Raw genomic sequence first — 26,627 nt, 5'->3', positions numbered from 1 at the left:
CCAATGTTGAGGTTCATTTGATTTGTTTAGCATTTTCCTAAATTCTTGTACCCTTGACAAGCATGTGTGTCTTCTCTCTGGCTTTGGCTCCCTTCCGTGGGGATATGTTGGTGCTAGTCCTTCTTATACAAGACTGATTTCCCCATGCCTCTAACCTGGAAGCATCACTTCTGTGTTTTAAACCTGAAAAAAACCAGTGCCCCAAAAAAATTTTCATTTATTTTTTATTGGCTCTATCTTTCTGTACAGATGCAGACAAACATTCTTAAAACAATCTAAGGGAATGGCAGGGCAGGTCTGAGGGGTGGGGGGTCAAGGACAGTTAGTGGAGTCAAGTTCAGTAAAGGAGATAGAGAAAGAAATGATGCACACATTGAAAGGGGACAGAAAGAGCTGGGAATATTGTGAGTGGGAGAAAGAAAGCTAGGACAAGGAAAATAAGGTGAGGAACAAAAGGAAAATAGGATGATGGAAATGGGAAAGAAGGTAGATAAGAAGGAAGGGTGGAAGGAAAGAAAGATGGGTGGAAGGGTTAAGCAAAAGAGATATCAATCATTTTGCATATAACTTGTGGAGGTCCTCTATGTTCCTCCAATCACTCTCACATCTGATGGATTACTGGGTAAGACACACATCCTTAACCCATACATATTATTGTTAGATCTGTCAGTCTTAGAGCAGTTTTCCCCCAAAAATTTTGCCTTTCCCCTCCTGTTTTGCTGAATTGGCTTAGGACTCTGCTCACTTCACCACTGCTAACCAGTACTAAAGTACTTGTGCTTTTAACTTACTTACACACAATTGGCAGATTTCATTTACTTGTAATTCCCTAAGTAAAGTGGTATTACTTTTACCCAATTGGCAGATTTAATTTACTTGTAATTCCCTAAGTAAAGTGGTATTACTTTTACCCAGAGCCTGTAAAATAAATGCTACTAGTGGGCCTGCAAAAATACTGTGCCACCTACTTAAGTAGTTCTTTAAAACATGTCTCAGTCCTGCCGTTGCAGTCTGTGTGGGCAATTCTAAATGTTCATTTCAGCCTGGCAAAATAAACCTTTGGCCAGGCGTAAACTTTCCTTTTAATGCATATAAGTCACCCTTAGGTTGTGCCCTAAACAGCACATAGGGCAGGGTGTATTGTATTTCAGAAGTTGGACATGCCCTTCGCCCTATACTCCAATCTACTTCAATCCAGAATTCCCCCCAGCATTACAAGAGGGTCCATTTGATGCATGGAGAGGGGGTGGTTGCCTGATGTTTTCAGACATGTTCCACAACCATGATATCCTCACCTTCGAGAGCTGCCAAAGGGACTACCATGTACCGCCTACAGAGCACTTTCACTACATTCAGCTTAAACACTGGGTAATGGTGCATTTTAGGAAAGCAGCCACATGGGACCACATGTCAATTGAGAATTTTGTGAGGAAAGTGGGCTCTATGAAGGGAGTGATCTCTTTCTTATACAGTCTTCTCCTTTCAACTTTACACTCACCAAGGGCATGATATATGAGTGTCTGGGAGCAGGTGGTCAAGAGGGACATTTCTGAAAAAGAGTGGGAGCACGTTTGGTCAGACATTGGAAAGAATAATCACTCCCTTGACCTGAAAGAAGCTCACTATAAGACTCTCTTTGACTGGTACATATACCCCACTTAACTCAAAAAGATATTTTCAGACACCTCCGATCACTGCTGGTGGGGCTGCGGCCTCTTGGGTGATTTCCGACACATTTGGTGGGACTGTCCCACAATAAAAATGGGCTGGGAGGAAATCCTGGTTCATACTAAAGCCATGTTGGGCTATCCTATCCCAAAGTCCATAGAAGGGGTCTTCTTGGGAGTTAGCGATCCAGACCTGGAGCACCAAATGAAAGCAGACAAGGTAATTATGTGGGCTTGTATTGGGGCTGCAAAAATGGTGATAGCTGCTGCATGGAAAAGAAAGGAGGCTCCAGCCCAGTCCCAATGGCATTCCCGCCTTTGCAAGATCCTCTGCATGGAAAGGTTGGCGAAATCTTCAGAGACGACTATAAAAATGTTAAATATAAATGGGGACCATTAATAGCATACCTAACACAGGGAGTACCGTTGGCAGTGTGTCCCCTCTCTCAGTGCCTTACATCGCTTACATTTCTAAGACGAAACAGTGTCACGATTGGCCTGGAGCTAGAGGTGGTACAGTACCAAAACGAACCCCCTGACATCAGCAGAGACTCGTAGTAGTCAGCAGCATCCTGATAGAACTATATGATTAGTTAGCAGACACCATCACAGTTATTCTAGGGTTGGGTGCGGTGGGGAGGGAATAGTTGGAGGGGGTTACTAGTTTTTAGCACTCAACAACTCTAAGCGTGAGACTATGAGGGAAGGCAAACTTGTAACAACCATATGGAGATAAGGGCACTCACTTTTGTTGAATCTGTACTCTCACTAGACTATAATGAGAGCATGAGATCTGTACGTTATATACCATGTAATATTGCCTGATTTGTTATGATTGATCAATAAAATGATTTTTGACAAAAAAAGTTGGATATGTCCTTTTAAGTTTTACATGTCCTATTTGTGAAAAACTTTCAAATTTGCTTTTCACTTTTGTCATGTTTGGTATCAGAGGAATAATACAAATCTCTCTTTAATGGTAAAGTTAGATTTTAAGTCACAATTCTGAAAATTCCACGTTTATAAAGTTAGCAGTTTTTGTCCTAAACCATTTGGAGCCTGCTACTTGTTTATGGGTCGCATGATTAGGTGTAGTTGGCAGCTGACTTTTGTATTCCTCCCAGACAGCATCACACTTTTACCCTATCCAAGCTCTTGGACTAGTATGTGCGTTTTTGACATTCCTATGTTGTTATTCTATGGAGTTTTAACAATATATGGTATCTTTTACCCCTACTCTGGTCTTTATGAATGAGCCCTGTTTGTTTATGGTACCTTTCTATTTTGGTGGGTTTTTCAGTTAAGTATTTAGTATCTAGTATGTTTACTAGCAATTGATTCTTCTTCCTTTCAATTTAGATTTCGCAGTAGGAATTGACATATTTTCCTCTTTGACTGTGAGTGATTTCCATTATCTAATTAACATATGGATGGTATATATACAGTCGAAATATACCTAACGTGAGATATGGGCATTGTGGTATATTATTAGGTTACCTATGCTGATCGGTTGTAGGGACCTTTTAATACGGGTACCTATTTTTAGTACTGTTTTCTAATTGCGTTGGTATGTACTGTGGTCCACCGCAATTGATTTAAGAAATATTGCTTTGATAAGAGATCGTTTCGGGCTAGCTAAGTATCTTAGATAACAACATATGTTTTAAGCTGATCTGGTCACGCTCCACAACCCTCTCTCATTGTTCCATTCCTTTTGATAGATTCGAAGCTTGATTTGTTACTATTGGATATCATTTTTACCTTCATGTGATTTCACTATCTGGATGATATGGACACTAAATATTAGTCGACACAATACTTAATCTTCATTTTACTTTTAAGGTGCGATTTTTTCTAATTATCACCTTTTTAAGACTTGACATTTTCTGTACACATTGGTCTGGTTGGGTGTTGAGGCTTTCCTTCATTCTATATTTTTTCTTGTCAAAGCTTGAGACTTTCCTTTGTTTTATTTTCTCTTGGTTAACTTTGGCTTAGTGCACTTTTTCCCCTTTCCTTCATATTCAAAATTTGTCCACATCCGATGTTTATTTTTGCTCCTGTTTCCCACCACTCTTATACCTTTGAGCACTTTATGTGTTTTTAATGATAGTGGTCATGGAAATTTATGTATGCACATATTTAGGAACTTTACCTGTTTATTGTAGTTTTTTGTAATGTTTAGTCTTGTGAATATAAGTCATGCGGGCCGTCTATTGATTTGATTACGTCTGTATTTGTATTAATGTAATGTGTTACATATTTATTTATGTTATGTTTCTATGTGACTGTTTCAGCCCCGATGAAGTTCCTTTGGCATCAAGGAATGAAACGCATTGGCTGTGTGCCAGTTTTAAACAACACTTTGAATAAAGAAGATTGATGGATTATACTTGTCTTTTTCAATGACTTTTTTCTGAGTGCCCCCTCCTTATCCATGAACTCTTTCATCACAATTGAGAGTCTGGGTGTTGGCAGGATGGGCCATCTCTGGCAGGATTAGGGTGAAGTGTTGTCACCTACTACACTAACACTTCAAAGATACTGGCCCAGCTCACACCCACAGGAATTCAAACTAATCTACTGTGCCTCCAGACAGACAGGGACCAGAGCAGGGATGCACACATTTTCACACACCTCTAAAGAAGAAAAACTTCAGAAGTTTCTCCCACTTAAAAGAGGGCACCAGGTATAACAAGCATTTGCAATGCAATAGGTGTCGCATTTGTGAAAGCTAGAGCTCTTGGCGTGTTGAAAATGACAATGTTTTTTACTTTTGTTTTTTGTATGCAGTGGAGTGTGCTCTAAGGCCATTTGTATGACCGCACGGCTCTGGAGAACCAGAAAATGGAAAATAGATTTTGAAGTAAGTAAAACATGAAATGTACTCAGAAACAGCATAGTTACCTTAAAGCTGGTTGTGAATAAAACCAATCTGGCCACTTTGTGACCACTCTGTCTTGCTTCAGTTAGTAATTTTTTTCGTATTTTGAACCTTATTTTTTCTCTCCGCCCTGAGGCTGCACTTTCAAATAGAAAAATGTCTGAAAAGACATTGCAGTCATTCTAAGGGTTTGGATCCATTTCAGAGGGGAACAAATCAAGGAAAGGAGAGGAAAGAGAGAGTACGAGTTGTTTGTTTTAGGTCCACCAAGACAGGAGTAGGAGCGAGAAAGAGACAAAGCGGGATTAAGGCGAAGAAAGAAAGAGGGGGCAGAGCAAGAGAAGTGAACACTGACTGTTTTTGAAAGAAAGAAGAGGAAATGAAAGTAGTGCTTCAAGGATAAACTCTTTAAAGTGACACTAAGAGCCGTTTGTTGAAGTCATGGTTTTCGGCAAGTGACCAGAGGAGCAAACCACAGCGAGTTGCCCATTTGGAACCGGAGAACGGGTGCTCACGTAAAGTGCTCCAATACATTCCGGTTGGGTTCGCGCTACAACTGCAAAGTAAGCGGTTGCGGTAGAGCGTGTACTGCCTGCAACAACAGGCAGGAGAAAGTCCTTTAAGAAAATAGTGCTCACATGCAGTTAACAAAACACACAGAGTAACAACACAAATAAAAGGGCCAGTCCTCAAGGGAAGTTACAAATGTAGAAAAGGGGGTATTAAGGAGGGGATAATAAGCCTATTCAAGAATAAAAAGCAACCATTTAGAAAGGACAGTAACTGGAGCCAACTGAAAAGATGGGTAGAAAATTGGTAGCGTTTTATACCTGAAACCAGCATGTCTCAAATAGACAGTGCAAGCACTGCCTAAGTGAGACCTAAAAAGCAGACCCTCAGACCCACTTTTCAGTACACTCCTGCACCTGTGGATAATACAGAAGGATACTCTGCCATCCTGCTGATTGAAACCTGTCCTGCTTGTAGAGAAAGACTGGACCTACTTCCTCCATCCTAGACTGAGTGACTCCAAGGGTCAGTTGACAAATCGTTTCAGAGTTACAGGGGCATAACAAGTTCCGGAGGCCTCCCTGCAAATGCCCCTCTGATCTGCTACACTGGACCTGCAACTGAATCTGCCTGAGACCTGCTGCCTCTGCTGTAGTGAGTCCCCAAGAGGTGCCTACCCAGGTCCTGGGCCCTTGGCTGGTATTAGGAAGAACTCCTTCTGGCCTAGCTTAAGGTTCCACCATATCAGGAGCAAAGTTCAGCAACGTCTCGCCACACAGCTGCCAGGCTCATCGGAATAGATGCCAAGCAATGCAAAGCCTTGCAGCACAGCTGCCAGCTTAATCAGGACCTCACATTGCAGCCCTCACAGCACCTCATCAGAACAGATGCAGTACAAGGCAACTTGACTCGGGGTCTCAAATTGCAGACCTCGCAGCTCCAAGAACCAACACCGAACAACGCGAAGTCTCGCAAAGCAGCGCAGACCGCACACCAATGGCATGTTACAATTTCAGTAGGGAAAACGTAGTCCTGTTCCCAGCATGTGTTCCATCGCCGTTGGAGTGAACTTTTGACTTTGTCCTAGTCCAGCATGACCAGAAACCACAAATTTGCACTTTTCACCTTTTGGTGCTACTCTTAACCAAATCTTTAAATTTGCATATCTCCAGTTCTACACAATGGATTTTTATCATTTTGGTGTGAAATAATGTATTACATGTTACTCTATTTCACTAAATTGGTATGATATTTTTCTTGCATTACATTTCACATTATTACTGTTTGTGTGCTTCATAAATACTTTAAACATTGTCTCTAAGTTAATCATGACTGCTTTTATGCAAAGCTACCTGATGGTTAAGCACAGGTTAATTTAGTGACTTTTGTGGGTCACCCTGATAAGCATTGTGGTTGTTGCTTGAGAAGGGCTCATACACCCCTCAACCAACAATCCAATTTCTCACAATTATCTAAAACTCAGAATCCGCCTAAATCTTAATGGTCTCATGCCAAGTACACAAGACAACCTATTTCTAAATCAGCATGTCAGTTTCTCTACACAGGAGGGTGCTTCATATCCATTATCATTTAGACTAATAGTGACCCAGTCCATTCTAACAACTGGTCCAGCCCTTATCAGAAGGTAACTGTGCCACTACCTTGCGGAAGGGAATTTGCTCGTGTTTGCACTATGTTTTAACTGTTGTTTTTAAAACTGATGTGTTGCACTTTATTGTACCTTTAAATATTGGAAAACTGCCACCGATACAGTCGGCGCCGCCTCCCTTGCGAGTCAGGGTGTTCCTCTCTGCTCAGCAAAGGGCGGGGGCGGAGAATTAGGCGGGGAATCTAGACTTAAACTCACAATGGCGCGGGAGCGCAGTGGACACACGCAGCGGGCGCGCCAAAGGCGCGCCATAGGCGAGCCCGTCTGCGCCCGTCCGCGCCTGGATGGGGAGAGGGGCGAGCCACTCTGCCTTTTTGCTCAAATACTCTGCTCAGGAACTTCGTGGGCTCTACAGGGCGTCGCTCCCACTTAACCCTGCCACCAAAACTCGCCTGGATAAATACAAGGTCTATCAACCACGCAACAATTCTCCTGAAATATCTACAGGTATGGAACAGACAGTTGACCCGACCTCTGCGAAGCAGGTAGCCTTACGTGTATTTTATCTAAATACACGTTCTCTTGTTAAACATCATGTGACATGGAGTGGTGGACCCCCACAACTGACCCTGCGATGCCTCCTTCGTTACAGACGAACCCCTGGGAAACGGAACAGGACGAACAGGAAGAAAAAGATCCTTTTTGCCTTTAACTGGGCGTTTGCTGAGGAGAAGGCCCGACCACCCGTCCACGTCAGAGCAGCCGGATTGGACAAAACCAAGGAAGTATGGTACGGGGCGTGTGACGTCATCCCGGTGGAGCAGGCGAGGAGCGGAGTCGGAGTGGGAGAACTGAGAGGAGGACGGAGCGAAGAAACAAGGCGTATACCGGAGGAAGAAGCAGAGGAAAGCGGAGAAGGGTCCCAAGGAGAGCCAGGAGGCCAACGACCCCGTGAGCCGCCGTGCCACTCTCCCGGGGGAGGAGAGTGGCTTTCTCAGGTACGGCGGCGTATGGCGGCTTGGCTGGGAAGCAAACGCATGTAAAGAGTGTAAATAGACCCATATCCATCCATAGTCCTCCCCTCCTCTTGTTCCTTTACCCCGCGTTTACCCCCTCACTGTCTGTGATCACGTTCCCACACTAACGCTGAGTGTACAGAATCACCGGTGAACCCCTATCGCACTACACGGTCCCGAGGTGCACAAACCCCAGCCGACAGTAGTACTAACGGCCCCCTTTCTGTTGGTCTTCTCTTTCATGCAGACGCATTGTCCAGACATCCGAGAGGAGAGCCGCCCTACGTCAACCAAGCGGGAACACCTCCAAACGCCAAAACGGATCCCAGTCAATTTGCAAAAGAAAGACTGACCTTCAGAACTAGAAGGACCTTAATGTTAAACACCAAACGGGGTATCCCAATAAAACCTGCTTTGCATCAACAAACTGGTGTGTCTCTCATCCCTGACCCACCAGCCAGGTCCACACATCAGTTCGAGGTTTTTACGTTACTCACAACTGATAGACCTGATATCTTGATTTTAACCGAAACCTGGTTGACCCCTGATTCTACACCTGATATACTGCCTGCATTACCCACTGAGTACTACATGCTTCAGGCGGACCGTACATCTGGCAAATCAGGGGGTGGAGTGGCTGCAATAATCCACCGTAACCATACGTTTACGGCAGGCTCTCCCTTGAACCTGGGGGCAGTAGACAACCTGGTCATTAGACTAGAATCTGACACTGCCCCACTGATCTGTGCTGTAATCTACAGGCCCCCTCTGCATATGCCTCTATTTCCCCTCTCATTAAGTGATCAAATAGCAAACATAGCAACAAACTACACAAATATTATTCTTATCGGCGATTTTAACTACTGGTTTAATGATATGTCTGGTGGCCCTCATTCACTTGAACTTACTGCGTTACTAACTAACTTGAACTTCACCCAGCATCTATCCTCTGCGACACACAACAAGGGTCATATACTCAACCAAGTCTGGACCACTAGCCTCTCTATATCCACCCTCACGACGCTTCTTTGTTTATGGTCCGACCATTATCTTATAACATTTTCAATAACATTTCCCCCCAGTGTCAAGTCTCCCGCGGATGAGGGGGGCATGAAAAGAAGCTGGGGCACTGTCAATAAAAAGGATTTTTTGCACTCACTAGCTAGCTCTATCCCAGCGCCTACTCTGGACCTAGATCTTTATGAAACCCACATCGCATCCTGGCTCAAAACTGCCAGTGATAAGTTTGCCCCCTTAAGAAACTCAAGCTAAACCGGCGGGCAGACGCACACAAATGGTTCAACAGTAATCTAAAAGAACTGAAGCTAGCACTTCGTCAAAAAGAGAGGAAATGGAGACTCAAATACACCCCCGAAGATAAGCTCCTCTACGCTGAAGTGCTGAAAAACTATAAAGCAGCCATCAATTCGGCAAAGACTGCATATTTTTCAACCAGAATTCTGAATTCCAGTAATAAGTCAAAGGAAATCTTCTCAATTGTCAATGAGCTCTCAAATGCCGACAGAGTCTCACTCAAACCTACCCCTACCCAGGAGCTCTGTGACAACCTAAACAACTTCTTTCTAGAGAAAATTGCTACAATCAAAGCCAGTATTCCATACTCCCTCTCCAATGGACCAGCCGTGGCCACCTCCTTGAATCATGTCCGGCTGGAAAATTTCCCAGCCATCAGCGACGATGCGCTCCCACTCTTAATGTCTAAAGTAAAATCTGGCTCGCCACTGGACCAGTGTCCACCATATATTTTGAAGAACATTTTTTCCACTGTCCCACAGCCCGCTCTAACTCTTTTGAATATATCATTATCACAGGGCAGCGTCCCCAAACCATTCAAAGATGCTATTGTGGTCCACTTGCTAAAAAAAACGGAGCAGACCCCTCAAATCCCTCTAATTACCGCCCAATATCCCTGCTCCCCTATTAGCTAAAATACTGGAGGCACACGTGGCCAAATGCCTTTCCAACTTCCTGGAACAGTCGGGTTACCTGGACCCCTATCAGGCAGGATTTCGCCCTGCCCATTCCACGGAGGCAGTGATTGTGGCGGTATTGGATGTCATTCGCAGGAAAGCAGACATGGACACCCCTCAGGCCTTGGTGCTCCTGGATTTGTCCACCGCATTTGACACGGTCGACCAGAGGATACTGGGCGACCGTGTCAGACAGGCGGGCATCCAGGGCCTGGCCCTGAATTGGATGGAATCCTTTCTGGAGGATCGCTCTCAAGCAGTGCGCCTGGGCAATTTTACAGCACCTAAGCTAACAACCACCTGCGGGGTCCCACAGGGATCCTCTCTATCTCCCCACCTGTTTAACCTGTACCTTCTCCCCCTAGTTAAGTCCCTAAAAGACAGGAATGTGACAACTTTCAATTACGCGGATGATTTCCATCTATCCTTTACTATAGACAACACCCCCAACTCTATTACCAATTTTCAAAAAACTATGTTACACATCCGGTCCAGGATGGACGTGAATCATTTGAAGCTCAACCCGGGCAAGACTGAGGTTTTGCTGATCGGGGGAAGCCAGATTTTTTGGGGCCCACACTACTGGCCAGAAGAACTGGGGCCTCCGTCTAAGCCCTCTACCTCTGTAAAAAGCCTGGGGGTGACCATAGATAGAGATCTCTCTCTGAAAACTCAGGTAGGGGCAGTTGTATCAACCTGCTCCTTTCAATTACGAAAGATACGCAAGATCTCCCACTTGCTCACCCATGCAGCACTAATTCAGGTAGTGTTAGGTCTGGTATTGGCCCACCTGGACTCTGCCAATGCGATCTACCTGGGGTTACCACTCTGCCAGACAAAACGTCTCCAGCTGGTGCAGAACCAGGCGGCAAGATTGATTCTTCAGCAACCTAGGTGGCAATCAGCCAGTCCACTTCTAAAAAACTGCACTGGCTCCCAATGCCTCAGAGGTCCATTTTTAAGACAGGCTGCCTAATTTTTTAATCTCTAAATAGCCACAGTCCCACCGTCATTAACAATCTTCTAACCAGGTACACCCCCACTCGTGACCTTCGCTCCAAACATCTCCATCTGCTAACCATCCCTAAATTCAAACAGAAACGCCATGGTGGGTGCAGATTTGCGTAACTGGCACCTAAGCTGTGGAACTCTTTCCCTCTGGAGATCCGGTCCTGTTCCAATTTAATCCGTTTCAGGAAAATGCTTAAAACATGGCTCTTTAAACTAGCACACAGCTAATATCTCTCCTCAGATGTGACCAGTTCAGAATAGCGCCATGAAACCTTGGTGTACGTGCGCTCCATAAATTTCTTAAACATAAACATAAACATCACCATTTCAGTCTTTGCCTCATTATTGCTACTTTTACGAGACAGTAATGTAGAGCTCTCGCTCTCCACGTGATCCCCCCTCTCTCTGGTCAGCATTGCAAGGGCTGGATGCCAATGTAATGTGCTCATCTTTACAATTCTTTTTTCTGAGGTCAATATTTGGTCTATTTAGGCCAATCTGCCTATTCAGCTGAGACCAGATGACTGTCAGCTGCCTCTGTTCTGCCACCTAATCCCAGGCTTCCAGCAAGTCTTGGAGTTATGTATTACTTTCAAAAGAGTCGGACAGAAAAGCATGGACACTTGCTGACTTTTCCCATTTTCTTTTTGACCTCATTGATGGACTTAGGTTGCTTCAGGACCACCATACCACAGTTCCCGAAGATCATGATGTGTGATGTCTCAAACTTTTACTTTGAGAGGTTTGCACACCAGCTTCATGATTGCACCTCACCTGAACAGTTAAAGATGTTTGCTATTAATGTCTAAGAGGGGCCCCAGGAGGAGGGCACCGAGGTCAATGCTTTGTGGGCCCTTTTGATAACAAACCCTGACCCATATCATCAACACTTCCAATACTTCCCCCACTTTCCCAGATAAATGGAAACTTACAGAAATTAACGCCCTCCTCAAGAAGCCCACAGCTGACCTCAATCAAGTGAGAAACATTTGGCCCATCTCCCTGCTCCCCTATCGAGCCAAAGTGATTAAAAAGTAACTCACAACCCACCTCGAACTTCATCTTCTAGACAACACACAATCAGGATTCGGAAAGAACCACAGCACCGAATAACTTGTGGCCACAACAACATTAGAAACATCCTGAACTGAGGACAAACAGCGGACTTCATCCTGCTCGACCTCTTCACGGCGTTCGACACAGTCTCTCACCACACCCTCAACAGAAAACTCAACAAGATTGGCATACAAGGATCCGCTCACAAATGAATCTGTGCCTTCCTCACAGGAAAGAATCCAAATGGTCAGGTTGCCACCCTTCATATCAAAGACCAAGAAGCAGATACGTTGTGTCGCTCAGGGATCGTCGCTCAGCCCCACTCTTTTCAACATATACATGACACCGCTCACCAACATCATCCGATCACATGACATGAATGTTATCTCCTACACTGCTGACACCCAACTAATCCTCTCCTTGATGTACAAGACAAACACAACTAGAACCAACTTCACCAACTGCATGGCCATGGTAGCCGATTGGATATGAACCAACTGCCTGAAGCTCAGTTCTGACAAGACAGAAGTACTGGTCTTTAACAAACACCCATAGACCACATAACAAATCTAGGTATCATCCTAGACAACACGCTCAACATGGCAGCTCAAGTGAATGCAATGTGCACCTACCACTTCCACATCCTATGCATTCTATTCTGCAAAGGATCTTCAAATTGTTGTCTCAGAACACCCAATGGACCATCCCGCAAGCACTTTTAACCAGCAGGCTGGACTATGGCAACACTCTCCATGCCAGATTTCCAAACCCCTACACAGAGTCCAGACCGTCGAGAACACAGCGGCAAGACTCATACTCGACCTCCCATGCCATACCCACATCACGCCACTCCTCAGGAAGTTTCAATGGCTCTCCATTCACAAGTGCAACCAATTTTTCTCATGCACACATACAAAGCCCTACACAACACAAGACCAGAATAACTGAACAGTACCATACACTTTCACCAACCCACCAGAGACCAACACTCTGCCTCACTCTCACTTGCTCATACTCCACGCATCCCCAAAAGCAAAACTGGAGGTTGCTCATCCTCCTACATCACACCCAAGAGAGTGGACGACCTCCCTCTACACATCAGAGCCTCCTCCTCACTTCTTGAGTTCCTCAAAAATCTTAAGACCTGGTTCTTCATATAAGCACCTTGGGACCCCACACCTTGCCCAAGCACCTGGATACCCTCTCAGAGGATGAGTGATCTATACAAATCCACATATTATAGCATAACAAATATGAGGAGAGGTAATTAGTTGCCACAATGGGATGGAGCTAGGCCTCAAGAAAGTGTTCTGGCTTCTTAGTCTTCACTCCTGCTAGTATGCCTGCTACTCTCAAGTTGCTACTGCACATGTGACTTTCTACGTCTTCCCTCCTTCCTCTTAGAGCTGGGCACCACAAGGTGAGCTGGTAGACCGTGGGGCAAAGGGTCTTGTGCCATCTTCAAGATCAGATATGCAACCCTCAGTTTCAAAAAGTAGATCCCCATGTTTTTTAGGTCTAGTCTTACTAAAGCCATGTCTGCTACCACTGCTCCAATTTTGATTTCCAAGGCAGTTGATCCAATCCAGAATGATGGTCCTGGAAGAGGAATCCCCTGTGGAGTCTTTGCATCCCACTTTATTATGTACTCCTGCCTTTTTAACATCCATCGCTGGTGATTTAGTACAACTGTCCATCTTTCTCTAATTAAGCAGCTTGTTACTCCTACCATTCACCATGTTGTGTCTTCAGTCTAGGGCCCTCATTAAGAGTTGCCCAGGATATGGAAATGGGCAACCACAGCTTTTTGGTGTCTCAGGGCCTGGCATTATCGAGTCCTCAAACTCCAGACACAATAATTCCAGTCTAGAGACACCAGACCTGGAGCCTTGTGAGGATCTATGGGGGCCTATGGGCAGCCCGTGCACCGCAGGGACCATTGGCTGGGGGCATAGGGGGTGCACATGGTCTCTTGCCATACCCTGCATATAACCCCCTCCGTCCATGGCAGAAGGTAATGCACAGTTTGTTCTTGGGCAAAAAGGCAGCTCATAGGGTGTAGCAAAAGGCCATGCCTTGTGATCCCAGAACTTGCTTTGCATGGCCTACACAATTCACGATTTTCTTTTTTACTAGTAAAACCTCTACACTTTCAGCAAACAAAAGAAGAACGCAAAGGACTCTGAACTTTGTCTTTGTGTTATGCTTGCTATTGACCTGTTCAGAAGGATTTGAACTATGCTGCATAACATCCATCCTGGAGGTTGAATGGAAAATGCAGCATTTGGCAGTCCCCTAACTTCTCACTTCTCACTTGACTAATCTGCACCAAGCTTTTCCCGATCCAAATGACATGAATGTGCACTTTTAGCCCAACAATTTTATAGATGCGTCAAACAAGCCAAAATTAAAGCACAATACATAAAAAGCATTTTTCTATAAACTACCACAATTAATGGAATTGAGCCCTAATTACAATGTTGCTATCACTTTTTCTTTCACTAGTGGTTTATTTTAATTAAACATTAATGACATTTACAGCTGTTACTTCCTCTCCGAATCATGTGGGCAATCAAACAATGTCACTGCCCACCCCCTCCAATCTCACCAACTACATGCATGCAAACATGCCATTGGTCCATTTCTGGTTATGTGTCTGCTTTACACCTCAATATAAGAAAAGTAAGCATGATATCCAAGCCACTTCACTGGTTGATGACATTTCAGCATTCCAACAGTGAGAGCTCATAAAAGATAGTGAACATAATTAACATGTTAATTGGTGGCTCTTGCAGCGAAGGATATCTTAGATTCGTAGTGGATTAGTCCAAGATAAAACGGCTTAGACCTAACTTGATTATAAGATTAGTGCTTTCATCCGTGGTAATGAGATAGGGAAATGGGAACCATTCTGTTCAGTTCAAATATTGTTTCATTTCTTTACAATAATTTCAGGGCAAACTTTAAAATGATTTAATTATGTTTTCCTTTTAGCTCTGACTCAAGGAGTAAGGCAGCAGCTTTGAATAGAAGTACAGTTAAAATAGATATTGTAAATATTTGAAAATGTGGCTTGTTAGACCTGCCATCTTTGGCATGGTTTCCCTTGCCTTTTTGCCTTCAGATCTCCTGTTTTTGCTGCCTTAGCATTCTGTGCACTTTACCACTACTAGCCAGTGCTGAAGTGCTTGTGCACTTTCCCTAAAATATAGTATTACTGGCTTATCCACAATTGGCATGTTTGATGTACTTATAAATTCCTCGAAATTTGCACTATCTGTGTCCAGGGTCTTTAAATTAAATACTACTAATAGACCTGCAGTACCAATTGTGCCACCCACTTAATGAGCCCTTTAAATCGATCAATTTAAACCTCTTGCCAGGCCCAAACCTTCCTTTTTATTAATACATGTGATCCACCCCTTGGGTAGGCTCTGGACAGCCCAGAGGGCATAATGTAATGTATTAAAAAAGATAGACATGTATCTTGAGGTTTTACATGTCCTGGTACTGGAAAACTCTTAAATTAATTTTTCAGAACTGCAAGGCATATATCTTTCATGGGATAACATTGGGATTATCTTATTACATTTTATAAGTGTGATTTCCAAATAGAAAGATATGCTAATCTATGTTTGGTGTCTCTGGAATCCTAACTTAAAATCCCAACTGAAGTTAGATTTCAAATTACAATTCTGAAAATGTCACTTTTAAAAAGTTCCCATTTTCTTGCCTTAGCTATTTGGTGCCTGCCTTCTGTCTCTGGGTGTAGTTGGCAGTTTGGCTTTGTGTATTCCACCTATACAGCTACACACATTTGGTGTGACTGAGTGGGCCATCCTGGGAGGATGGGAGGGAGGAGTTGGACACAGCCTCACTTAGACCTGAATAGGCTGTGTCCTGTCCTCATACAAATGGCTGCATACCCCTGTAGTTAGTCTGGAACCAGGGTTGGCAGGGCAGGGCATCTGTGCACTTCAAAGGCATTTCTCTAGAAGTTTGTCCCCACTTCACAAGTATAACTGTGTATAAAAGAAAGACTTCGGACACCACCACTTCTGTACACTTATAAACCTGTGGAATCTCTGCCAATAAAAAGGTCTGTTGTGCTGCTGAATTACTGCCACTCTTGCTGAGCTGCTGCTCTGCTGACACTTGCTTTGCTGTGCTGACCTATTGCATGCTGTCCTTCTGCCTGGGTAAGAAAGACTGGACCTGCATTACTAGACCGTAGAGTGCCTCCAAGGGCTAGTTGGCTGGCCTCCTGATCTGAAGCCTCAAGGAAATAACAGGCTTTCAACCCCTTCACCTGGACTCCGCCATCTGTGAGTCCACCCTGCCAAGTGGTGCGACCCCCAGTCCTGGACCCTTGGAAGTGGGCCTGACGTGCTTGCCAGCAGAAGCGAAGCATCTTCTCTGCTGAGTGATGCATCCTTGAGCAGAAACAATGCATCTCCTCGGCTGAGTGGTGCCTCTCTGAGCAGAACTAATGAACAGCCACTGCTGCATGGACTGGACCCATCCCAAAAGACTCATATTGCCGCCATCTCACACATCTTTAGAACGCCGCATTGCCTTCAGAACCGCTGCTGTACAAAGCTTTTCCTGGTGCAAGTTGCTCACATCCCTCATTGACTGCAGCCTCGATGGTGATCCCGACACTCCACATTGCAGCTTCACCGCTCATTGGAACTGATGCATCACCTCTGCTGTGTCTTGTATCCTCAACACCGGACTACGCATCGCATGGCCCATCGTCAGGATCCTCGATGATGATGCAACAGGACTTCGTACCGCAGCCTCACCTCATCTTGTAACTGGCGCATCACCTCTGCTGCACTATGCATCTTCGACACGGATCCACACAATGCTCCACAACCAGGATTTAAGGTACTTTGTACAGAGGGCCTAACTGGGTCCCTATAGCCGGACCATGCTTCATCGCAGCTGACCTGATCTTGTGACTTTGTTCGGCGCAACTTGGTATCCCTTAATAGTGCTTTGTGCTTTTTGCCACTATTTTTTGCTATACACTTTAAAAATGAATATCCCCAGTTCTACTAGTTACATTTTTTTCATTTTGGTATTGTCTTATTTATTAAAGTCTGATCTATTTTTCTAAACCTGGTGTGAAATCTTTTGGTGCGGTGTTTTCACAGTTTTACTGTTTGAAGTGTTGCACAAATACTTTAAACATTGCCTCTCTAGTGAGCCTGACTGCTCTGTGCCAAGCTACCAGAGGTGGAGCACATTTTATTTTCTAACCTTTGGCTGCCTCTTACCTTGACTAGGATTGTGGTTGCTGCTTCTCCAGGGCTCATACCCCAGTCATTCAACAACCCCGTTTCTAACACAGCTCCTTTCCTGAACAGATATGTGTGTGTGTGTCTGTGTTGTTGGTCCACCATTTTATATACTGAACAGTATCACCTTCTCTCCTAGTACTTATCTTGATGGGCACACTCCTGCCACCAAAAACAATAAGGAAAATTATGGCCTTGGTTGCTAGGGAGGTCTCATCTCAAAGTTAACTTTAAGATGCAAATTGAGGTCTTATACATGAACCAGGAAAGGTACATAACTACATCCTAGGTCAACATTTAAAGCACAGGGGAGAGTAAATGATATTCCACCGCTGAGTGCTGTAAAAATGATTTGCCACCTCTGAGTGCTGTACAACGGGCTAATCCGCTGGAGGAGTGAGATAAAACATTGTTAAGGAGGGTCACAGTATATTAAGTAGTGTGTTATCTATAAGGGGGCAGATCCTGTTGTCGGATTCAGAGGGTTCCCGATAGGCAACAAGATCGCCAAAGAAGATAAGGGGGGTTCCTCAAGGGGGGTGGGTGGGTGGTGTGGGTGGTGGGAGTAAAAATGGGAAAAAATAAATCCTCATACAACCATGGAAATAAAGAAAGTTAAAATAGCCGGGCGGGAGCAGAATTTAATCCATCCAAAGAAACCCCAAGATGAACAGCATTTCCAATAAAATCAAGATCATTAGTTGGAATGTTAATGGATTAAGAGATAGGAGAACGATGTCTAGTGTGAATTTTTGAATAAATCTGGGGCCCATATTTGCTTGCTCGAGGAAACCCACTTAGAAGCACAGGAGTGCAAGTTAGTGTTCGGTAAGCCTAGGCGGGTCCAAGATTTTCTCTGCTCAGAACAAAATGGTAATACGAGGGGAGTCGCAATAGTAATTAGAACTAATGCAGGGATTAAAGTGGAGAAGTTCGAGACAGATCATTCTGGGAGATGGCTGGTTGCATCATTTTTAATAGGAAGCTCTCCGTTGGTATGTGCAGTACATTATGGGCCTAATCAAGATGCTCCAGGGGCTCTCTTGAATTTAAAAGCTAGCCTTTCTGATATGGCAATACCTATCATCCTAGGGGGAGATTTTAACCTGATCTTGGATGAAATACTGGATCGTACTTCAAGAGTTAAATATACTCCTCCTCGCAAATCACACATCGAGCTGAGAAATATTATCAAAGATTTTAATTTGATAGACATCTGGAGAGCAAAAAACGGATGTAAAAAGGATTTTTCCTTTTACAGCCGGAAATACAGACACCATGCCAGAATTGACTTTTTCCTATTAGACCAGTCCCTTTTTTCAACAGTAGACTCTATCCTATATATCCCAACCCTACACTCTGATCATTCTGTGGTGGAGTTGGTAGTTAACCTTAAGAAAAAAGAGCACCAGAGAAGGTGGGCACTAGATAGGTCTATATTACTAAAGGATGAGGTTAAGTCGGACTTAGGGAATCAGGCAGAGGAATACTTTAGACATAATTGTGGTACCAAAAATGATCAGGTGGTATGGGAGGCATTTAAGGCCTTTCTCAGAGGATCTCTAAGTACACTGATGATCAGGAGAACTAAATCTAGGAGGAAGATAGAGGAAGAACGCCTCTCCAAGATCAAGCAAAAAGAACAGGAGCTCCACAGGGCATCGTCAGACCAGCAGAATACTGTACTACGCTTACAAAGTGAGCTGGATGGTCTACGGGCAGAATTTCAAGCAAGCCTAGATAAGCTCCTAAAAGATAGGTGGGACGCCAGTAAGCTTCAAAACTTTTCCTACGGTGAAAGATGTGGCCGCTTTCTGGCCTGGAAAACCAGGTCAGATAGGGTTAGAAATCAGATTAAAAGCCTATGCCAGCGTAGTACAGGAGCTATCACACATGACGATGATCAAATTAGGGAGGAGGCGAGAATATTTATGCAAGATCTGTATAAAAAAGACACCTGTTTTATACCTCAGAGAGTGGAAGATTGGCTGAACCAGCTAGGGCTGCCTCAGATATCTGAGGTGGATAGCGCTTTTCTCTGTTCAAGCATAAAAGAGAGTGAAGTTAAAACCCATATTAAGAAAATGACCAGGGGTAAGGCAGCCGGCCCAGATGGGCTTTCAGTAGAGTTATACGTGATAGTTCCTTATGAGGTTGTTTCTGTCTTGACGATTCTGTTTAATAGAATTTACCTATCAGGTGAGACTGTTCCAAAATCATGGTCTGAAGCTATAGTTACCCTGATTCTGAAGCCCAACAAAGAACCGTTAAAAATTGAGTCTTATAGACCAATATCCTTGCTAAACTCGGACTACAACATTTTTGCAGGGTTTTTGGCAGCGAGAATTGCAAGAGTTATCAAAACAATTGTACAGCAGGATCAGAGGGGCTTTATTCCCGATAGGCAGTTAAACGAATGAACCTTTCAAGCTATCGGGGCAATAGATGTGGCAATAGATAAGAAGCTTCCATTGACCCTAGTAGCCATTGATGCCGCTAAGGCTTTTGACCAAGTGAACTGGTCATACTTGTGGAAAGCTCTATCTGGGTTTGGATTTCCTATTAATTTTGTGTCAGCAGTCAGGTCTCTTTATTCTAGCCCTCGGGCAAAAATTCTAGTTAACAGACTTTTAACAGACTGGGTTATAATCTACCGTGGCACAAGGCAAGGGTGCCCCTTGTGACCTCTATTGTTCAATTTATATACCTTTTGTTTGTCAGCTTAGGTCCGATCCCGTGATTAAACCCTTTAAAATTGCAGATCTGGAGCTAAATTTTGCTCTATCTGCCGATGATCTACTTATGTTTACCTCTAATCAAGCTGAAGCCATCCCGAGATTAGTAGATCAGGCTGAATCATTTGGGGAAATCTCAGGGTACAAAATAAATAAAGACAAAACTTGGGATGGAACCAAGATGTTGGGACATTAGGGGCTAAGCCACGAATGAGGTATTTGGGGATATATTTGGCTCAAAAAATTGTAGACATACATAAAATAAATTGGACCAGAGTTTCCAAGGATGTCTGTGGTTTGCTTCAGCAGTGGTCAAGCCTCCCTTTAAACATCTTTGGGAGGGTTAACTTGATCAAAATGATCATCTTGCCAAAAATAACTTTTTTATTTAATTCAATTCCGTTATCCTTTGTGACACCTGATATCGCGAAACTACAAGGAAAAATTGGCTCCTTTATTTAGAATAATAAGTCTTCAAGAATCTCCTGGAAAAAGATAAGGAGAATTTTAAACACGGGAGGGCTAGCTCTGCCAGATTTACTTATTTACTGTCACTCATTTAATTTCAAGAACTTCAGAATACTGGCCAATAAGACGGATGGATCCTCACAGGGTTTATTGTTTCAGGCCTTATTGCATGATATTCCTCAGGGGAAAGAGTTTTTTCTTTTTAAATTTGATGACCCGAAGTTCTACAAAAAAGGTTAGGCTTAAGATCCTGGGGGCTGCCTTGAAGAACTGGCTATATATTAGGAAAAGTCTAAAAATCCCCTACTATGCATTCCAGGCCCCGATCTGGGACTCTCCGGGTATGCCGGACTGTCTTAAAGATCAATTGTCCCGGCCCCTGAAAATGGCAGCTCTAATTTGTTGGGGGGACCTGCAGAAAGATTCGCAGCTTCTAAGCTGGGAGTCCCTTTCTAGAATGACAGGTGGGACACTCACCAGGTTTAAGTATTATCAGCTGTCAGGATGGTGGACAACGAAATCCTGGGACTTCGGAGAATCAAACCCAAAATTCGACTCAGTCTCAAGGAGGGTTAGTTGAAAGCAGAGGGCCCCTTCTGGTATTGGGCCATGCTAGAGGTCGGGGGAGTGACAGAATCTGAACTTCAAAAACTATGGGGTAGTGTCACCAGTCTAAGTTCCAACAACATTAAGGGTATTTGGGGGGATTCCTTTACTATGCTGCAGGCAGTTGTTAAACCTGCTGCCCTCAAAAGAAACCAACTATACACTACACATAGGGTATACATTACACCAAGTAAACTAGCTAAGATCACGGGTCTAGAATACCATTGCCCTAGGTGCAAGCACCCGGCCGCGGATGATTTCCATATGTTCGTGGATTGCCCGGGGATAATAAATTATTGGATTGAGATACAGGAATTTTTGGAGGATGTGCTCCATCAACAAGTGGAGGTCACTCCGGGGACTATTTTTCTCGGACTTAAGACAGATTACCACCTTAATGAACTGTCTTCTAAATTATTCTTTTATGTCATTATTCTGGCAAGGCGCAAGATATGTAGGGCCTGGAAAGATGTACATGCCCCGACCTTTACAGAGTGCCTGAAACATATAATTCTTACAAGTGAATCTGATATGGCATGTGACAGCACAAGTTATGATAAGATCTGGGTGGCCCTCGTGGCTAGGCGTAACAGGTAACGGTGTTCCAATGATTTTGCCCAGGCACTGTTGGTTCTTTGCCTCCAAAGTAACACATGGTCTTCGCGGTGGTGTGAAATGGAGTGGACTAAGAAAACAGTAGTGGCTTGAGGGGATTACATCTTTCTCTCTGCATGGGTCGGAATAGGATGGCCAATGCAGAGGGGATGTGTTGTTTCCCGTCAAGAATGCCCATCATGGTGTATGAGGACACAAAAAAAAAAAAGAATATAGATCTGCCGGGACATAAAATGGGATTTTTTTACAGGTGGACAAAGAGAGAATTACAGGCTAAAGCAAATATGTAAAAATGTGATGCTGACTAGAACAAGTCTATTCTAGGCCTTGAACCTGAGAAAGAAGAAAGGCATGCATTGTGATGAAAGGGTGGAAAATGGCTGCTTCAAATGTCTGTGATGGAATATAAACAAAAACAAAGGCTAATAAAGTTAGGCAGTACTGATATTTATAAGAAAGTAGTAAAGTATGCTCAAGTATCAAGGCACTCACGGAGTGGTAGAAATGTTATATAGTAGCAAAAGGGATACTACCAGAGCTTGGAGGAAGGGAAGCTTAAATATGCATTGGACTATTTTGTATACACAAATCTTATGGATGGTCATTTATAAAGGCATTGACAATCAATGCATTTTACTGTTTGCTAGAGTGCTGTGTTGGAAGGGTGCAGCCCAATAGCAAACACTCATCTTTAAAAAAAAAAAAAAAAAAAAACAGAATTGGAGTTTCTTTTTTAAAAGGAATAGAGTATTGCTCCCCTCGCCAGGAGAATCTTTTACCATGCTGGGGTGGAGAGCATTATCATGTTTTTACTAATCCTTACCACCAGGTTTTACCTATCGGTAAGAAACATTATAAAATGACCACATGTCCGCCTATCTAAATTGGGTCGGTGGACATATAGCCATTTCTCGGATGGTCCTTACTCCCGAGGGCCATTGGAAGTTTGGCCATGGCGGAGAAAGACAGTCTCTGCCATGGTCAAACTTAATGTAGACCTGCAATTAAATTTGGCAGGCTTACTACTATATTGGGGGGAGGGAACTCCATCGCCGTTGGGACAGAGTATCCTCTTTGCCATTTTCTTCAGCTGGAAGGCAATAAATGAGGCCCTACATAACCTTTAGTGCCAGATTAAGAGGTTGCAGTGAGGAAATTTGGCTTGGAGAGTGGGGAATTGGTTGAAGTACATTACTCTCTTTGCTGGCTTTTTCAGTACATTTTAACGGCAAAGATGTGGGCCTCTCTACTTACTGTGGCGATCCCCAGAGAGGTCAGACAGGATGGTTCTCTTTCTTACAGGCTTAAGTTTCCTTGCTTTTGCTTCACATTCAAGCACTCTTCCTTGGCAAGAAAACTGCTTTTCAAATTGACTGTCATCATTTTCAACAATGTCGACCAGCTTTTATGTATTTGCAATCGCTCCTGAATTTGTACACATGCGCCATACTGTCTCGGTTTTTATTGGCCGTTATTAATTGTAGGAAGCAGCTGTAGAAACGTTATTAATTTTGTTGGGGAAGCATGCCTTTATCAATGTGTGTCCTTAGTCTATGTTTTTTATCCTTTTTAACTGATCTTAAATCTTGATACTGCTATATTGTGTAGATTTTATGATTCACTGTGTGACTTCGAATAAAGCTTATTTTTTATTTTATTTGATTTGACTACCATAATGTTTATATTGACAGCTGTGCCATACAGTCACAGATGCCTTGTAAAAGAGTTTTTTTTTGTTTTAATAACTTTAGGCAAGTCGGTAAAATCCACGCCAAGCCAAACAAGTCATACTGGAATTACTTTAACTCAAAGGTGATTTCTTTATATGCACATTATTGTGTGTTGTTAATCCTGTAATACCAATGTAATGTTCATTATGACGCCACACTACCTAAAGAGCTTTCATGTTCCTGTCCTTAAACTTCATTATGGTGGATTACAATCTGCTCTTGAAGAGTTCTTTAATGAATGCCAGGTTCAGGTTTGGATTTGTGGTGACAAAAAGGCCAGTTTGAAGGTGATAATGTGGACTTATCTTCAAAGTGCGTAGTTATTAATAGAATTTGCCCGTGGTTGCTGAAGTACTTAGCTGCCCAATGAACCTACTCCTAATATATGCACAATGAACAGAATTATAGTTATGCTTAAAACAAAATCTGAAGGTTATTTTTGCATAATTTGAGAGCTGGAACGTTGGACTGGTTTTGGGCTGATACTCGTTTATATTGGGCTGCATTTTGGCTTGTATTTTGACAACATTCGGCTTTGACTGGTCTCAAAAAGTGGAAGTACATGTTTTATTCAGCATATCAGTATTTTTTCCTCACATTGCTGAGGAAGATATTTGTGATTTTTTTTTTTAGAAACCACATCCTCAATGTACATTTTTGCGCTCGTACCATACTTTCTATCAGAAAAACATGAGAAGATAATTTGCTCCTAAACAGTGTTTATCAAATACCAGCAGAAAACATAATAGAATCGACCAGAGTTCCTAAAATGAGCATATCACCACCACAAATGAATTATATCGTGACTAAATCTGTAAGCAACATTTCTATATTCACATTTTAGGGACCATCAAAGCCTGCCTTTCACTGCCAAGACCTTGAAAGAGACAAAAAGTGTAGCAACTAATCACTAAAAAAATCCAGCTGTGCTTCTTCAGAATTTTCACTTAAATAGCACCATGAAAACATACCATCTAACAAACAATTTTATGAATTTCACCCAAATCGTAAGGCTCTGGTTTTTAGCAGCAGTGTTATCGGTATGGGGTGTCGAAAGGTGCAGGGCGGGACCCACTGACCCCACCCCAGACACTAACTACCAAGGGGTTCCTCCCCATCCCTAGATAATATTGTTTACATGGAAACCAAGCGATTGATTGGTGGAGGAAAATATGGCAACTGGTTATGACCGTATGGTGTCAGATCAAAATATGTTCATTCAGTCGTGATGAGCAATGGTATTTTCTTTGCACTACAATTTTCAGGAGGGGGTTGTGGTGTCTTTGACAGGAAATGGTACATACCTATGAGTCCTGTTGAATACCCTTCTTTTTTCAAAAGCTTTGCAAATGTTACTTCATCTGCAGGAAGTCCACCAGAGGCAGCAGAAAATATATATACGCCCATTCTTGACAGAGACGCCATTCCTGAAATTAAACACACAGACATCAAGTGAACAACGCTATCATGTTTTAGTACACTTTTCTTGTTTCTGTAACCATATATCATCATGGCAATGTGCAATGATGTCGTTTTCGTTTGATTTATATTTGTTATCTAATGTACAAACATTTTGTAACCGAAGCAGTACCCTCTCTAGCAACACAGATGTCGAAGCCCCGACATACATACAGATAGCGTTTCATTTGGCGGACAAGCCATGTTATTTTATATTGAATGCATCAGGTACACCCATCATGTTAGATAACAGCATGTATCTATTTGTTAATTTCCTGCCTTTCTCGACATTCTGATAGTATTTTGTTTCCAAACCAACATTTGACTGTTCTAAAATTCACTCACAACATATTCCGTGAAGAAATACTGTCCTGACATTTTCCGTATTGCATATTAATTTTTGAAAATCCTTTGCAGCAGAAACTATTTTACCTGCCTACTTTTTTGATAAAATAGGACGAATACCAGCAGGTCAACCCCCTTAACATCTATTTCAACGAGGCACCAGGACTGAAAGCTGATTATTCATCTAGCACAAGCCATCCATCAATTCACCACCTTTACAAACCCATCCTGAGTGAAAAGATTAATCAGTCAGAAACTTGCTTTTCAATACTTCCTAAAATATATTCAGGAGGGAGAATCCTCTCATTTTTGTGTCTGAGCAGGCAGAAAGACACGATGAGAAAAAGTCAGGGCATGTTTGAAAAGGAGTGTTTTAGGTCTGCTAGGAGACAACAGGAAGAGTGTGTCTGTTTAGTTGATGAAATTGTCAATCAAATGTCTCTTAAGTCTTCCTTTAAAGTGTCATCATGCTACCACAGCACTTCTTGGCTAAACACCAGTGCTACTACTTTTGAACATAATTATAATTATGATGACTTTTTATATTTCGACTTTTCATGTGTTACATATTGTTCATGATACTGTGTATAACAATTTAACATTTCCGATCAACCTGGCAGTTCATTCATTGTCAATAGGAAGCATACAACTTAGGCCTCATTACGATGTCGGTCGGAAACACTTCCGATCAACACCATCTCGGATTCTGTTCTGACCGACTCATAGTCGGGGGGTCCTCTCGACCGATTACGATGTTTCTGAACACCATTCAGAAAGTCTCCCATTGACTTCAATGGGAGCCTGTGTTCCGACCGACAACACAGGCTCCCATTGAAAAAAGGGGTGGCTGTGGCAAACCTTGCACCCTGTTGAAGGTATCCCATGGTGCCTGCCACACTGTGCGTGGTTCTAAAGGGGGGTTCCTTGGGTACCCCCACAGGCCCCAACCGGAGGACCCAGTGTGAAGGGGGTCTGCTACGGCCCCCAAAGTCAGTTTCCTTCAGCTGTTCCGTGTCGGACAGACCGATTCAGAAAGGCTGTCCGAATATGACATCGTAATGAGTCAGTCGGAAACGTGGTCCATAGAGCTGTACGATTAGGCTTTGATCGACTCGGAGTCGCCGAATGCCGGTTGGAACCGATTCCGACAGACCGAACGGTTACCTTTCCATCGTAATCAGTCGGTCAGAAATGTTTCCAAGTCAGTCGGAATCATAGGTTCCGAAACTGTTTAGGAGAATCCGAATGCCATTTGGAGCCTTTCCGACCGACATGGTAATAAGGCTCATAATGTCTTCCATTGTCTGTCCAGCAGAGAACATTATTAATCCATCAGGTTAATGATGAATGGTGGCCAGAAGAAGCCCATTCATAGGCCAGTAAATCTAAAAGAGTTTTTTGTTAACAATGAAGAGAAGGAATCATACTTCAACATGGTGGAGATAACAACCCAGAGAAGGCAACATCGGTGCCAATATGGGTAAAGGGCAAAAACAGGTGTTGGCTATTCAGTTAACTACAAATACCTTCTGTATAGTAAACGAAAAGTGTATTATTGTATCAAAACCAAAATTAATTGTTTAATTTCTTTGTTCAACAGAAGTGATTGTCTTTAGGGACAAC

At 43.2% G+C, this 26,627-nt stretch overlaps 1 protein-coding gene across 2 annotated transcripts in view; it reads right to left on the bottom strand.

Moving 5' to 3' along the window:
• The window catches only part of STS (steroid sulfatase), a 1,924,780-nt gene that overhangs the window by 1,616,939 nt on the left and 281,214 nt on the right, over positions 1–26,627 (bottom strand). For both annotated transcript variants that reach the window (XM_078657974.1, XM_078657973.1), the window contains one exon: positions 24,506–24,628. In XM_078657974.1, coding sequence (XP_078514100.1) covers positions 24,506–24,628 — 123 coding nt within the window. The remainder of the gene's footprint in view (positions 1–24,505; positions 24,629–26,627) is intronic.

The sequence above is a fragment of the Lissotriton helveticus genome, chromosome 8, assembly GCF_964261635.1.
Source record: "Lissotriton helveticus chromosome 8, aLisHel1.1, whole genome shotgun sequence".
Lineage (NCBI taxonomy): Eukaryota > Metazoa > Chordata > Amphibia > Caudata > Salamandridae > Lissotriton > Lissotriton helveticus.
Note: the sequence above shows the minus strand (reverse complement) of the source record. Positions and strands in the feature narration are given on the sequence as shown.